The sequence below is a fragment of the Leucoraja erinacea genome, chromosome 4 (genome assembly GCF_028641065.1).
Source record: "Leucoraja erinacea ecotype New England chromosome 4, Leri_hhj_1, whole genome shotgun sequence".
NCBI lineage: Eukaryota > Metazoa > Chordata > Chondrichthyes > Rajiformes > Rajidae > Leucoraja > Leucoraja erinaceus.
In genome coordinates this window covers 94322713-94338063 of record NC_073380.1, presented here as the reverse complement: position 1 = coordinate 94338063, position 15351 = coordinate 94322713, and the positions used below count along the sequence as shown (strand labels likewise).

The window sequence follows — 15351 nt, the reverse complement described above, 5'->3', positions numbered from 1 at the left end:
CATTCAAATTCAATAGTAATTTTAAAAGAAAATGCGGTATTTGCTGAGGCAAAGATATACTGCAGATTTATTGGTAAAAGAGCAGGTGAGGGAGCACTAATTGGATAACATTTTGAAAGAGAAGGCACAGAAATTATGCAATTCAGAGACTCCTTTATGCTGGATGATTCCATTCAAAACAAATGTCACTGTGCACAAGAAACCAATTAAGAAATAAACATATTTTGTTTATTTTTCCTTTAATCACTGGACTTCAGTTTTTAAGCCACCCACTTCTACTCTGAAAAACCTCAGGTAGACATAAAATACATCTAATTTTTGGCAGAAGTTCAGCTTTAAATTCTTCTTGAGTATTTACATTATTTACCAGGGAGACAAACCTAAATATAAATGAAATTTAAAACAATTACAGCAATACTGTATCTTGTAAAGCAAATACAAATGGATATAAAGCATTATCCTACAAGTTGAAAGCATGACTGAACAAATGAAACAATTCCGAAAGCTATTTGCTTTATGCAACCAAAACACTCACAAGCATAACTATTAGAAATGCATGAAAAAATCTCCAGCTCATTTAAAACATACTTGCATCTCTCTCCAACAGTTAAGTACAAAATCAAAACATATAGACCAGGAAGGTAGACAAAAATGCTGGAGAAACTCTAATGGAGCATCTATGGAGCGAAGGAAATGGGCAACGTTTCGGGCCGAAACCCTTCTTCAGACAGATCAGGAATGTCCCCAAACTCGGGTAGATTGCCAATCGCAGCCAAAATGGTTAGTGATCCATAACAGATGAGTAACCAGTTCCACAATTTATTATATGTAGCTTAAACTGTGAAGGACCAAAATGAGCCGTGATGCGTTGCATTTGCAATAGCCAACAAACTATTCACATATGTCCAGAAATATGCTTTAAGGATGGGGCAGGGTTTGAAAAAGCTGGAACTATGACAAGCAATTGTACTCAAAATATTTTCAGGCTATAGAGAAATGTGCCAGTGAAGGTAAAATGGAATGAATGGCTGTTTTCTGTGTTTGATTAGACAAAGTTTCTTAGTGAAAAGCACAAAACGTATTTCCAACATTCTATTTCACATTTCCAGCAAATGCTGTGTCTGCTTCGCACACTTCCAGCATTGTTTTTGTTTCTAACTGTTCTCATCTTCTATTTACAATTCTCCAGACAGATCCCTCCTTTTCACAGCACCCAAACCAATTGAATCCTTTATCACACTCTTTCTTTAATTTCTCCACTTCTCTGCAAGTTAAAACCTAAATGTTTCAGTTCTGATGACAAGTCACTGACCTGAAATGACAATTTAGTTTCTGTCTCCACATGCTGCCTGGCCAAGGGAATATTTTCAGTAGTTCATTTTGATTAATGGGTTTCAGTTGCTGCATTGCGAAGAGTGGAGAGCAGTAGATTGACACAAAAGGGAAATCAACAGATGCCAGTCCTTTACGGCCACATTGCTAGTTTGGAACTAGTTATCTTGTGGACACCATTTTCACCTCGAGTTCAGAAAGCTGACCATTCACAACCCTACTCCAGACTGAATTTGCAATTGACATTTCACTGTAATTCGTTCAACATGTCAATTATTTCATTCCTGGTCTAGTGATTCACAATATTTACACCATTTACCTCAATCAACTCAAATAATCAAAAATTATGTGGAATATGTTTAAAAGAGCAATGCAAGTCTTTTTGCACACCGTTCATGCTTTTTTGGCTGTTTTTTACAGTTCAACATTGTGTATTATGATAGCAACTACTCACACTTTTGCTAATTTGTACAATGTAACATTTTCTGAGGGTACCCATCAGTTATTCTATGTAATTAAATCAGAAAAAAAAACTTTATTCCAGATACATCAAACAAGGAAAAAAAATCAATGGGAAGTCCCAAAACATTAGTTTTGATAAATGATATTACAATCTACTCAGAGAACATTGTGCTGCACAGAAATGAGAGATATTTTCCAGACATCATAGGGAACTACAAAGAAATCATCAATTTTAAACTTTAAATAAATTACATTAAACAGAACTGCTTCCAGTTAATGCCTTTGCCTTACAAGGAAATACAGTTAATTTAAGAAACACTATCCTCAATTTTCCTAGCTGGCCTTCAGTTATATATTTAGATTTGCAAAAACTACAGCTCATAAATGCTGCTGGCCTGAATTTTTGTCTGTACCTTGTGTGCAATATTCTTCTTAACTCAGTATATGTCTGTGAAATGTGCTTTAAATGAAACAAACATAATCCAAATGGAATGCAGCTTACATGTTGGGAAAATTGTATAACTGTCTGTAATTAATTAGAATTGCTTTCATCTCACAGCAAAACCCTTCAAGTAGATCTGATATACTCTCCTTCATTGCCTACTGTTTGTGTGTCAAGTAATCGTCGGGTTTGAAATCTTCTATGACTTTCAATTGCTCTCCTCAGGGTCGAGTCCGTTGAAAGATCAGACTGGTTCATATCTCCATTATCACATCCAACAACTGGGCACCTATTCCAGAAACAAATGTATTAACAAACGAAAAAATAAATTCAATGACGATTTACAGTCCTTAAGAAAGTATCTCTCACTTAATAAATACAATATACAAATAATCAGGAACATTTTAACAACACTAAATCGGAGATTAAGATTTTTTTTTGTCCCCGATGCAGATAATTTTACACTTTACTTTTAAATAACATATTGCAGATGCTGGAAAACTGAAATATGGAAACCAAAAAAGTTTCAGCCGTTCAATCAGTATCTGCATGAAGAGAAACAGGTCATGTTTCAAGTTAACGACCTTTCCTTAGAACTTAAGAAATTCTAAATTTAGTTTTAAGTTGAAGATTCCTTCTAGTCTCTAATACAGATATTCCCTTTTGTTCCCTCCACACCTCCCAGATTTCTCTGCAATTTAATTTCAAACATTTCCCAGTTCTGATAAAAAATATATCAACTTGTGAAGCAGTACAGATTATAATTTGTATAAGTTGTTCTGAGAAACAGCCCGTTGTTGGGGCAATCAGGATACAACACTGTTGTGCTCCACTCAGACTTGTGCAAGGTAAATCATATACTTATCTTAGAAACATAGAAACATTTAGGTGCAGGAGTAGGCCATTCGGCCCTTCAGCCTGCACCGCCATTCCTACCTGGGCATCATTAACTCAGTATCACCTGCCTTCTCTCCCAATCCCCTAGCCACAAGGGCCACATCTAACTCCCTCTTAAATATAGCCAATGAACTGGCCTCAACTACCCTCTGTGGCAGAGAGTTCCAGAGATTCACCACTCTCTGTGTGAAAAAAGTTCTTCCAAAACTTTATCCTTAAGACCCCTCTGGGCCACAATAGCCTGTATGAATCTTTTATTTCTTCACTCAACCTGGCGCTACTATCCTCCAACTCCTTGAGTCTTAATCCTTCAGTAGCTTACCAAGTTCAGGCCACCTGATGTCAAGTTGCTAATCTCTGATCTACTTTACCAGACCTGATGTTTGAATCTCTTATACTCCCAACTCTACAAAAATATTTGAGTCAAATATTCACTGAACAATGCCAACCATTTGTGCCCCTGGTCACATCACAGCCTTAGGTGCCACGTGCTACAGAAATTTGCAGCACATGGGCCCACAACTAAAATTAACGTTAGTACATCTGTCCCACTATCTATTAGGTATGCTGGAATATCTAGGCAAGCTCTGTAATTACTAACATACATATCCCTCGCCTGGTCATTACAATAGTATGATACTTCACTGTTTTATCTTCCATTATTTTATGATGAAGATGATTGCTTAAAAATGGTGAATACATGTAAAGGGATTGATGATGGAAGTCAGCGATGTACTATTCCATTCATGGTGTCATTCCAATTGTTAGAAATCTTATACATGCCGAAAGTTAGACTGTTTTGGATGAAGTAAATACTCTGATGTACTTCATTAGGATGAACAGCTTAACTTTGCTGTTTCCAATTTAAACATAATATTGCTAAAATGTTCATCAACTCAGTGTCATCGTGTCAGAGTGATACAGCTTGGAAACAGACCCTTCGGCCCAACTTACTCAAACTGACTAAGATGCCCCATCTACACAGGACCCACATGCCTGCGTTTGGTCCATATCCCTCTAAATCTTTCCTATCCATGCACCTGCCCAATTGTCTTTTAAAATTTGTGGGTGGGAAGGAAAAAGGGTGCCCGAGTTTATAATGGTCAAATTTAAAAAACCTTTTCCAACTGCTAAAATCATTTAATGAATTTTTGAAGCACATTGATCAAATGTAGTTTTATACTTGGAGACATACATTGACCGTCACATTATTTTATTAGCACTTTAAGTACAATTCTGTTAAATGGCAAAACATTTAAATACATTAGCCATGCCAAGATTACACTGATCCAACATCCACTTTCCAGATTTAGATCATAGAGTGATACAGTGTAGAAACAGGCCCTTCAGCCCATCTTGCCTACACCAGCCAGCAATGCCCCAGCCACACTAGTCCTACTTGCCTGTGCTTGGTCCATATCCCTCCAAACCTGCCCTATGCAGGTACCTGTCTAACTGTCTCTTAAACGATGGGATAGTCCCAGCCTCAACTACCTCCTCTGGCAGTTTGTTCCATACCCCCACCACCTTTTGTGTGAAAAAGTTACCCCTCATATTCCTATTAAATCTTTTCCCCTTCACCTTGAACCTATGTCCTCTGGTGCTCGATTCCCCTACCCTGGGCAAGAGACTCTGTACATCTACCCAATCTATTCCTCTCATAATTTTGTACACCGCTATAAGATATCCCCTCATCTTTCTGCGCTCCATGGAATAGAGACCCAGCCTACTCAACCTCTCCCTACAGCTCACACCCTCTAGTCCTGGTAACATCCTCATAAATCTTTTCTGAACCCTTTCAAGCTTGACAATATCTTTCCTATAACATGGTGTGCAGAATTTGCACAATATTCTAAATGCAGTCTCAACAACGTCTTATCAAACTGCAACATGACCTCACAACTTCTATACTCAATTTTCTGACTGATGAAGGCCAAAATTACAAAAGCCTTTTTGACCACCTTATCTACCTGCGACTCGTCCTTCAAGGAACCATGCACCTGCACCCCTAGATCCCTCTGCTCTACAATACTACCCAGAGCCCTACCATTTATTGTGTAGGTCCTGCCCTTGATCGGTCCCAAAATGCACCTCACACTTCTCTGTATTAAATTCCATCAACCAATCCCCACCCACCTGATCAATCGATCCAGATCCTGCAGCAATCTTTCACAACCAACTTCACTATTTGTTAAACCTCTCACTTTTGTATCATCAGCAGACTTGCTAATCTTGCCCTGTATGTTCTCATCCAAATCACTGATGTAGATGACAAACAGTAACGGGCGTCCAGTCTGAGAAGCGACCTTCCACCATCACTCTCTGCTTCCTTCCATGGAGCTACCTCTTTCCTAGGTCCTTTTGCTCTTCTAAAAATTAGGAGCAGTTTACAATGGGAGGAAACACGCAATCAAAGGGAGAATGTGTGATCTCCAACCAAACAGCACCAAAGGTCAGGATTGAACATGGGACACTGGTGCTGTGAGGCAACAACTTCATCAGCTGCGCCACTGTACCACATCCGGGATGAAATAACCCTGAGATTAATTCATGCACAAGTGCTAATTTACTGTAATTCGTATAAAAAGACAGGGACACAAGGGTTCACTGAAATCCAGAGCCAGTGTTTTTGTGAAATTGCGCTCCATGATATTCTGAATAAAGATGCAGTTGAGACATGTTCCATTGTTAACTCACCGAGCCTTTTTCTTTTGTTTGTGCTTGGTTTGGATTATTTTTATTATGGCTTCTTCTTCATAGCTGTGACCACAAACTTTATTCTTCACAGGACATTGCAATTCTCTCTGCAACAAAACAAATTTAAAAGCAAATGAATCACTCTGCCTTTCATTATTGGCAGGCTTGTCAACAATATTTGATGCCAATGCCGATTGCAAAGCCAATGTAGATGGAGTTTTTTTCTGAGAAAAGCATTGAGAATAAAATTACAATTCTTGTTATTCAGCGCCTACATTTTTGAACTTAAATATGTCAACATACTTCCCCCTGCGGGCATTGTATCTATAACTGTTTGCCAAGATATGCGGATCTTGCATTTTCCTCATTCGAATGCAGTAGCTCTATCTGAATATTTGCACTCATCCTCGAATGACCAGTTTTCCTGGGCTGTCAATCACTGCTAATCCATGATCAGCTCTTGGTTTCCTGTCATTAAGTGAAAGCCTGCCCCTACCAGCCAGGAACATGTCCAAGTGAAACAGCATAAAAAAATCTACCAATATTTTTAATGCTGTAGATTGAAGCTTGCAATAAAGTCTTTTCATTGAAAACAATATGTGCAGTGAAGGATCCCTTGGATCCAGATTAAAATTCCCCCACTGCTGTGGAACAACCACCTTGTACTTGGTTCAGTTCCTTTAATAAAGCAAACTGTTGTGGCGGAACTGGGTGATGGGCCACTTAAGTGCTTGCACATATACATCTTAAATGTTGTGGGTATACCTGCCCATTTTCTCACCCCCCTCCCCCGAGTGGTATTGCATTCCAGATTCCAACGAGCAATTTTTATTGGCTTGATATCTCTATTATTATATTTCTTAGCTGTGAAATGTACAGCGATGAATACAGATCCTAGTTTGATGCCTTTGCTTTGTTCATTTCTGTTCCATTTTAAATGAGCTTCTGACAGGACCTCGTATTTATTGGCTAAGAGCAGGACCACAAGATAATCCCTCTATAGAACTACAATCTCATGGTATTTCAAAGCCCAGTCCTCATTTTATGGAATCAAATTAAAGACATAGCTCTCAAGTTAATTTAAATGCACCAAAATAACTCGAAATACATTTAATTACTAACAATGATGGTTAACTGCAAAGAAAAATGTGCTAGAACACTTAGTTCTCAGAAGATGCTGTTCTGTACCTGTGTAATGGGGCAAATGAAATTCCTCTGGCTCTGGGTCACTGCAATGTCTTCGTCAATCTCATTGGCTGAAGTGCTCTCATTCTGTGATCCTGCACCAACTGGGAATTCAAGAACAGCCTGAATAAGCCAAGTTTCCCAATTATATACATCTTAGTTCAAATAATTGTTTATTGTTTAGAGCTTCACTTTGAAAATTAAAACGACATACTGTTGCTACAATCAGCTTCACTGTTATGAATGCAATACTTATGAATCTATTCATTAGCCTCTGCTTAGTCAAAATTATTTAAGGGAACACTGCAGATACTTAATTCATCTAGCCAACAATCATAAAGCAAGCATAAAGTGTAATAGTGCATTAAAAAAACAAAACAAAAGTCATGCAAATGTCTTTATATACACAATTACATGGGTTCTAATTCAGCTACAAAGTACAAAACTTTTAATGGGATATTTTACCGTCACACTCAAGCAAATAGCAAAAAAATATAGCTATAAAAAGTAACATTCAGATAGTTATTCAACACAGTATGCTTAACTATCATCAAATAAATGTAGTTAATTTTTAAAAAGCAACAACTACCAAAAAAATTGGAATTAAACAAAGAAATAATCTCAGATGGTGTGGAAGAAATAATGTATGTTCAGCTGTTAAGACAGAATAGCAAGCAGAACAGAAAACCAATTAACCAGATTTTATATCTTGGAAAAGGACTGTCATCTCTCAAGCATTGTTCATCTAAGTTCCTAGTTTTCACCATCCACTGCTGAGTGACACACATTGGTGATGTAGTCACTGAACTTATGTAAAAGAAATACACTTTTTTGACGACAGGGGAATGAACTGTAATTTAACAGCACCAGATTCTGCACATTGAAAACTGTCTGTTTCACACCCAAGAAAGTATTTAAAAATAAGTTATTTTGCACGCACTAAAAGAAACAGAAAGCTACTAATCAACAATAAAATGAACAACCCACATAATGTAATCCTAATGTATCAAATATAAGCACAGCACAAAACTACCAGGCAGGTGAATGATGATAGCGACACATCCGTGTTCCAGTTGAAACCTTTTCATTCATGTCTCCTTGTTGACAAACCCATTGCTTACTTTGAGTTATAAATTAGTCATAAATTCAGTGTGAGACAGGAAAAATTATCAATCACAATAAGGTGAATTACTCCAGGAAGCGCCCTATCCAATTTCCAAATGAGTTCGATTTCCACAAAAAACAGGCACCATTACACACACTTGCAAAATGACTTTTATGTATGATTTGCTAATACAAATCCAGCAAAATGAATCCAATTCCTAGGCTATTGTCAGAGTGCCGATCAGGTTATTTGAGTCAGAGAATCATGGAGCTGTACAGCAGAAAAACAGGCCCTTTGGATCATCTTGCCCATGCCGATTTGGATCATCTTGCCCATGCTGATCAAGTTGATGTATTGGCTAGTCCTATTTAGCTGCACTTGGCCCATAGACCTCTAAACCCATCCTATCCATATGTCTGCCCAAATGTATTTTAAATGTCGGAATTTTATCTGGCAGCTTCCACTGGCAGCTAATTCTTGATACAGACTACTTTTTCATACTGCTGTCATAAGAGCATAACCGGACAGGCAATGGTATAGGAAAAAAACAAATAACCAATTTTCACAAAAAGAAAAGAATATTAGAAATATGATGGAAATTTGCAAGATTGAGGTTTTTTTTCTTTCAGGGGCGAATTGCATTTTGAAACAACGCAAAACCCAGGCTTGTGCAATTCAGAAGACAAAATGCAATGGATACCAGAAATTATTTTTCCCAAAAACTATTGTAGCAAGATCATAAGTAATAGACCTTTATTCACTTTTCAACATAGCTTTTAAAGTTTGGGAACCAACAATAGTTTGTCGACTAGCTATGATCTGGTTGATTGGCCTATGGACCTGAATTGCCCTGTGGACCAATTTGCACATAAGAACGGGGAAATGATGCATACCCACAATTCCTGCCTTTACACTTTTATCAGGGACTCTGAAAATCTTCAACCCTTACCTCTTCCCTGCTTCACCCACAGCCAGAATTTGGTAAGAATGGAGTATGCATTCACTTGGGTTTACATAGGTTGTGTGTGGAATTAATTGCACTTAAAAACATACATGGTGCAAAGCTTGATTACAGGAATGACCAATGAAAATATCTAGTGTAAAACCCCCAAAAATGGCAACACAAGTTTTAATTTTGAAGTTATGAACCAACCAATAATTTAAATTTTATCAATCAACTCCACATCATGACAGATACCTTGATTTATTTTTTGGCCGTGCAATGTAGGAGACAATACATTTCCATTAATTTGCCCACCACTGACATCAAACTAACAGGTCCATAATCGCTAGGTTTACTCTTGGACCCCTTTTTAAACAATGGAACAACATGCGCAGTACGCCAATCCTCCGGCACTATTCCCATTTCTAATGACATTTGAAATATTTCTGTCATAGCCCCTGCTATTTCTACACTAACGTCCCTCAATGTCCTAGGGAATATCCTGTCTGGACCTGGAGACTTATCCACTTTTATATTTCTCAAAAGTGTCAGTACTTCTTCTTCTTTGAATCTCATAGTTTCCATAGCTACTCTACTTGTTTCCCTTACCTCACATAATTCAATATCCTTCTCCTTGGTGAATACCGAAGAAAAGAAATTGTTCAATATCTCCCCCATCTCTTTTGACTCTGCAGATAGCTGTCCACTCTGACTCTCTAATGGACCAATTTTATCCCTCTTTATCCTTTGCTATTACATTCATTAAAAAAAATAGGGGAATAAAAAACCTGTTTGGATATCTGAGATTATTTAATAACTTGTGGAACTGCACCAGATTTCAAGGATTCAACTTCTGATATTAATCACAGGGTGAGCCTGTTGCCAATCCCTTCCGAATGTGATTGAAAGGGCTTCTGGTCTCTGACCGAGGCAGGTTATGATTCATAGCACAAATTGGATACAACACAAGTAATAAATTAGAGAACACTATTCGCAATATGCAAGCAAATTGATTATGAAGTGCTTTAAATCAAGATCTATTGAACCATTAAAAAGTTACTTTGGAAATTGACAAGCAGAAAAAAAGTTGTCAAAGATTTAAAAAAAATAGGGGAATAAAAAAACCTGTTTGAATATAATGTCCCCACTGTATTCAGGCATCGTTGTTTCTTGAGAACAGACTTGCTACTTAAATGAGGGGTAATTTCACACCAGCTCATACCAATCCACTGGATGTGTTAGGGAGGTCGCTGAAGGATTTTCTGAGGCTTTCTGAAGGGGGATTTGGGGATATCTGGTCTTGGCCATAAGCAATACAGCTATTGGGACTGGAGAAGGCATAGTGGAGAAAGCCGAATGGTCACAGTCAGAGATAGTGAATACGTGTCTGGCAACTAGACAGCACTGCTTTATAGAGGGAAAAGAAAGATGAAGGGGCGGAGAGCTGAAAGGTAGAGTTGTAAATTCAATGTAATTCAACAAGCGTAAGTTAATCTTGCATCGCAATTCCCATCCCATTTTCAAGGCCTATCAAAATTAGACCACACAAAAATGGAGACACAAGAGGCGGCAGGTGCTGGAATCTGGAGCAACAAACTATTTTCAGCATGAAGTCAGCGAGTCAAGCAGCACTTGCAGAGAGTAAAAGAATGTCCACGCTTCGGATCAATACCTTGCATCAGTGGGGTAGTGGTGACAGAAACACAAGGTAATTGGTATGACAATGGAGAGATGAAGGATGACTGACTAGCAGATGCAGCCTGAAAGGGGAGGAGTGATGGAGTGGGCTGCTCCATGCCCCCCCCACATTCCCACCCTCTCCTTGACCCGACTCAATCTGCCCTACACCCTTCCTCCATACGTCTCTCACTTTTGTGTCACCACCCACCTCCCCTCTCCACTTCTACTGGCAACCTCCCCTCTCCTCTCAAAGTCCCAATGCAGGGTTTCAATCCAAAACAACGACCATTCCTCTTCCAGCCATTCAATTTGTTTGTAACATATTTGTAGCCACATAAATCTTCATAGCTAAGTTGAATACATAGTTTTTTCTTTGAAAAATGCAGGAATCCAGTCGGATCAAAGTAACATATAATGCGCGTGTGTTTAAGGGTGGAAATGGAATGCAAAACTATTCAAATACATCTGTATATATTTATGTTCAATTTTGTAATTTAAGTTTTGTGACATCAGAGACAAAGTAACAATGTTATCATAACATTATACACATATTCAAAATGTATCCAAACATTTACTGTAATATTCCTCAGAGACATTAGCTCAGAAAGGGTTCTCCACATTATATGTCTTTTAATTAAACTGATCTATCTGTTCTTATTTTATAATGCTGAAAAATGGTTAGTGGAGGTAATAACTATACTAACTTCTCCATTTTGTTGTGTGACGCAAACGTTTAGATAACACAACTGCAGAAAGTCCCCAAGTAACCGAGGCTATTTTCAGTCGAATGAATGTGCTAAGACCTGTTTTTCTGCCCATTTGGCAATGTTTATTAAATTGCAAAGTAAATGAAGGTAGATTGTCATTTGAAAGGAATGCTGTGTTGCAAATTCTGTTGACTGATATTTCATGATATTTTTGCTTTTTTTTAAATACTGGAAGGGTTTACAGAGCAGATTTAATGAGAAAGGCCAGTTATTTGAAAATAAAATGTACACATAAATATAGACTTATTTGATCCATTGTTAATTTTGGGAATATCATTCACAACAGAAGCTGTATGGGTAGTAACCATATTTGCAAAACAATATTATGACAATCTTTTATTTTTAATGACTTTCTTAATTTGATCCACTTAAAAGCTTTCCGGTCTACTTATATTTCTAGCTAGACAATAACGAATGGGAATCAAGTGAAACATGAAAACAGACACAAAATAGAAACATAGAAATTAGGTGCAGGAGTAGGCCATTCGGCCCTTCGAGCCTGCACCGCCCTTCAATATGATCATGGCTGATCATCCAACTCAGTATCCCGTACCTGTCTTCTCTCCATACCCTCTGATCCCCTTAGCCACAAGGGCCACATCTAACTCCCTCTTAAATATAGCCAATGAACTGGCCTCGACTACCCTCTGCGGCAGAGAGTTCCAGAGATTCACCACTCTCTGTGTGAAAAAAGTTCATCTCATCTCGGTTTTAAAGGATTTCCCCCTTATCCTTAAGCTGTGACCCCTTGTCCTGGACTTCCCCAACATCGGGAGCAATCTTCCTGCATCTAGCCTGTCCAACCCCTTAAGAATTTTGTAACTCGCCCAGCAAAGATCCCGTAACGGTCGTTGTGCTTGGTGCTCATTGTCACAACTACCATTATCGGTACCTCTGTAAGTTAAACCATGGAGGCTGCAAAGCTCTAATGCTTTTCAAAAACCCAACGAGGTATCCTATGGTAGTAGTGATTTTTGGGCGAGTTAATTATTTTTTCTTATTTTCCAATTTAATATATCAAAAACATCGTGGTGCCAAAAAAGCAACGACCATTTACGATATATTTTCCAACTTTTTAAAATCAATAAAAAAGTATTGGACATAAATTGGCCATCAAAACTAAGAAACTGAGCCAATCTTCAATTTGGCAACACACTGTCTCTTGTGTACCTTTCCTACAGACCAAGTCGCCAACCTCATTGCTTCGTGTCAACTTCCACAACGACCGTTATGGAGACATTTTACTTACTAAAAAATCATCCCAAATCAAACCTTCTGATGAATCATCAGCCATCGATATAACTCAAATTCACAAGGTAATGTACCGTTTAGATCACATTGATGAAAATATTTGGTTTTCACTAATAAAGAAATGTTCGCTTTCTGGGACACCAAACCTCTGAGCGTTCACCGCAACGTACGTTTGTGTGTATGATGCGTAAGGCGCGTTGCGGTATCCACTCAGATGGATGCAGTATTCTACTACATGATCAGGTGAATGAAGTGGAAACGGAATTTGCAATTTTATTGTTCCTTGTGGTATTCATAAACATAGAAAGGAATAAGAAATACATGCACTTACTGTGCCAACCAGGTCATTGGTGACACCACCCGACAATCGTTACACAAAATGTATTTGTGTATTCTGATGCCATTTTTGGAAATTTGCCATCAATATGCTATCTTTTCCTATTAATTTTTGTTGATACTGTGTTAGTCATGAACCCAATAAAGTGCTTGCCAACGTTTTTGAAGGAATTTTAAATTTGACCCCTTTTGTCACATTTTTGTGTGCAGTTTTGTAAAAACACACATATACCTCCACTTTAAAAATAATCAAAGATTCTGCTTCTCCTGCCCTGTGACGAAGCGTTCCAAAGAACCATATTCCTTTGAGAGAAACAATTTTGCCTCATCAACAACTTAAATAGGCATCCGCTTATTTTTAAACAGTGACCTACCGGTCTATACTTCAGTAATTCATTGCTTGCAAAAGAATTAAGATCAGAATCTGCAAATAACCGCATAAAATAAAGGTGATGTTTTTCAAGTTAAATCATATAAAATGTGAGACAAAGGCTCATCATTATCTATAGCAAAGAATTTAGATGGAATAAAACACATAATCATTAAATATATTGTGTGTCAAAATAGACTTCCTTAGAGGGCAACCTTAGAGGGACAAAATTATAGGTAGTCTTTCATATCTTTTGAGAACATATGAACATTCCAACGTTACCTGAGACTAAATTAATGAATGACATATTCTCAACAGCCGCAGAGCAGACTAATAAGGCACAGAGAAAATGTTACTGCATCCTGATAACTGTTTATTGAGCAATTAATTTGATGTTACTGCCAACTTTTAAATTGGTATTTCGAGCAGAATCCCACAAATCCTACTGTGAAATAACCTTATTGCATATTTTGCAATATGCAATATTGTTTTTCACATTAACTTATTCATTTTAATTTCAATGAATAAATACCTTTATCTTTCAATCGGTCTTCCCACTGTTTTATAAAATCAAGACAATCCAGTTTTTCAGAAGTCTACAGTGATACAAGCAAGTTATTATTATAATGTTTATGGTCAGAAGGCATTGCTCTTGAAAGTTGAGATATGGTTTTGATACAGTTTGCTATGGAAGTGCAAGAGTCCATGGCTGCATATGCTGTAAGTCATAAACAGATAGGTCATTGTTCTTTGAGAACAGAGGCTACTGCTTGATTATTCTTTTTTGAAAATAATTTAAGGTGGACAGCAGCGTGATTTTGTGGTTGTGCTTCTCTCACATTTATTGCCCAAAGAAAGAGAATTAATACATGAACTATTGTAGTATTGATATCTGAGCCCATTCTATTGGGCTGTCATTATTCATTCTTATTTTGGAATGAGCGCCTCACTAATCTGTCTGCCAATTCCAAGGATTACATTTTAAATGGAGATGATACAGAGCATACAGATCAGTTAGATAATGGATTTATTGTTCTGACTCAGGAAAAAGGTCAACTGGACTTTAGGTTTAACAAAAATGCTGGATCCTGTTAAGTCACATACTTATTGTTCAGAAAAGGCCATTCAACCCTTCTAGATTCATCTCGTCAGAATATCAAAATCCCCCACCTCCACTTAAATAACTCCATGATGCATACCCTTGTTGATCTATTCAAAAGTCATGGATCATCACGTTCATAACCTGATGAGAAATTTGAATCTGATAGAAGTACTAAGTATGTATTTTACTAGCTTGACCCATGTATCCTGGATATATGCAGTGCATTCCGAAAGTATTCAGACCCCTTCACTTTTTCCACATTTTGTTACGTTACAGCCTTATTCTAAAATGGATTAATTTTTTTTTTTTTAATCATCAATCTACACACAATACCCCATAATAAAAAAAGCGAAAACCAGTGTTTAGAAATTTTTGCAAAGTAATTAAAAATAAATAACTAAAATATCACATTTACATAAGTATTCAGACCCTTTACTCAGTACTGGGGATCATGACAGGAGCCTCCTCATGGCAATCCCCGGAAACGGCGCCACGATGCACTCTGACGCGTCGGGCGACCAATTCTGTCAACATGTTGGACGACAACAAAAGCAGACAGCGAGCTATACGTCATCTGACACACGAGCGAATGAACTCAGTACTTTGTTGAGGCACCTTTGGCGGCAATTACAGCCTCAAGTCTTCTTGGGTATGAAGCTTGGCACTCCTGTATTTGGGTAATTTCTCCCATTCTTCTCTGCAGATCCTCTTAAGCTCTGTCAGGTTGGATGGGGAGCGTCGATGCATAACTATTTTCAGGTCCAGAGATGTGCGATCGGGTT

General features: G+C 37.8%; 1 protein-coding gene across 3 annotated transcripts in view; it reads right to left on the bottom strand.

Moving 5' to 3' along the window:
- Positions 1–201: 201 nt before the first annotated feature.
- Positions 202–15351, bottom strand: part of nsmce2 (NSE2 (MMS21) homolog, SMC5-SMC6 complex SUMO ligase) — a 127251-nt gene continuing 112101 nt past the window's right edge. For all 3 annotated transcript variants that reach the window (XM_055634822.1, XM_055634823.1, XM_055634824.1), the window contains exons 5-7: positions 7019–7119; positions 5831–5937; positions 202–2525 (exon numbers count right to left, since the gene is read on the bottom strand). In XM_055634822.1, coding sequence (XP_055490797.1) covers positions 2363–2525; positions 5831–5937; positions 7019–7119 — 371 coding nt within the window. In that variant the 3' untranslated portion in view covers positions 202–2362. The remainder of the gene's footprint in view (positions 2526–5830; positions 5938–7018; positions 7120–15351) is intronic.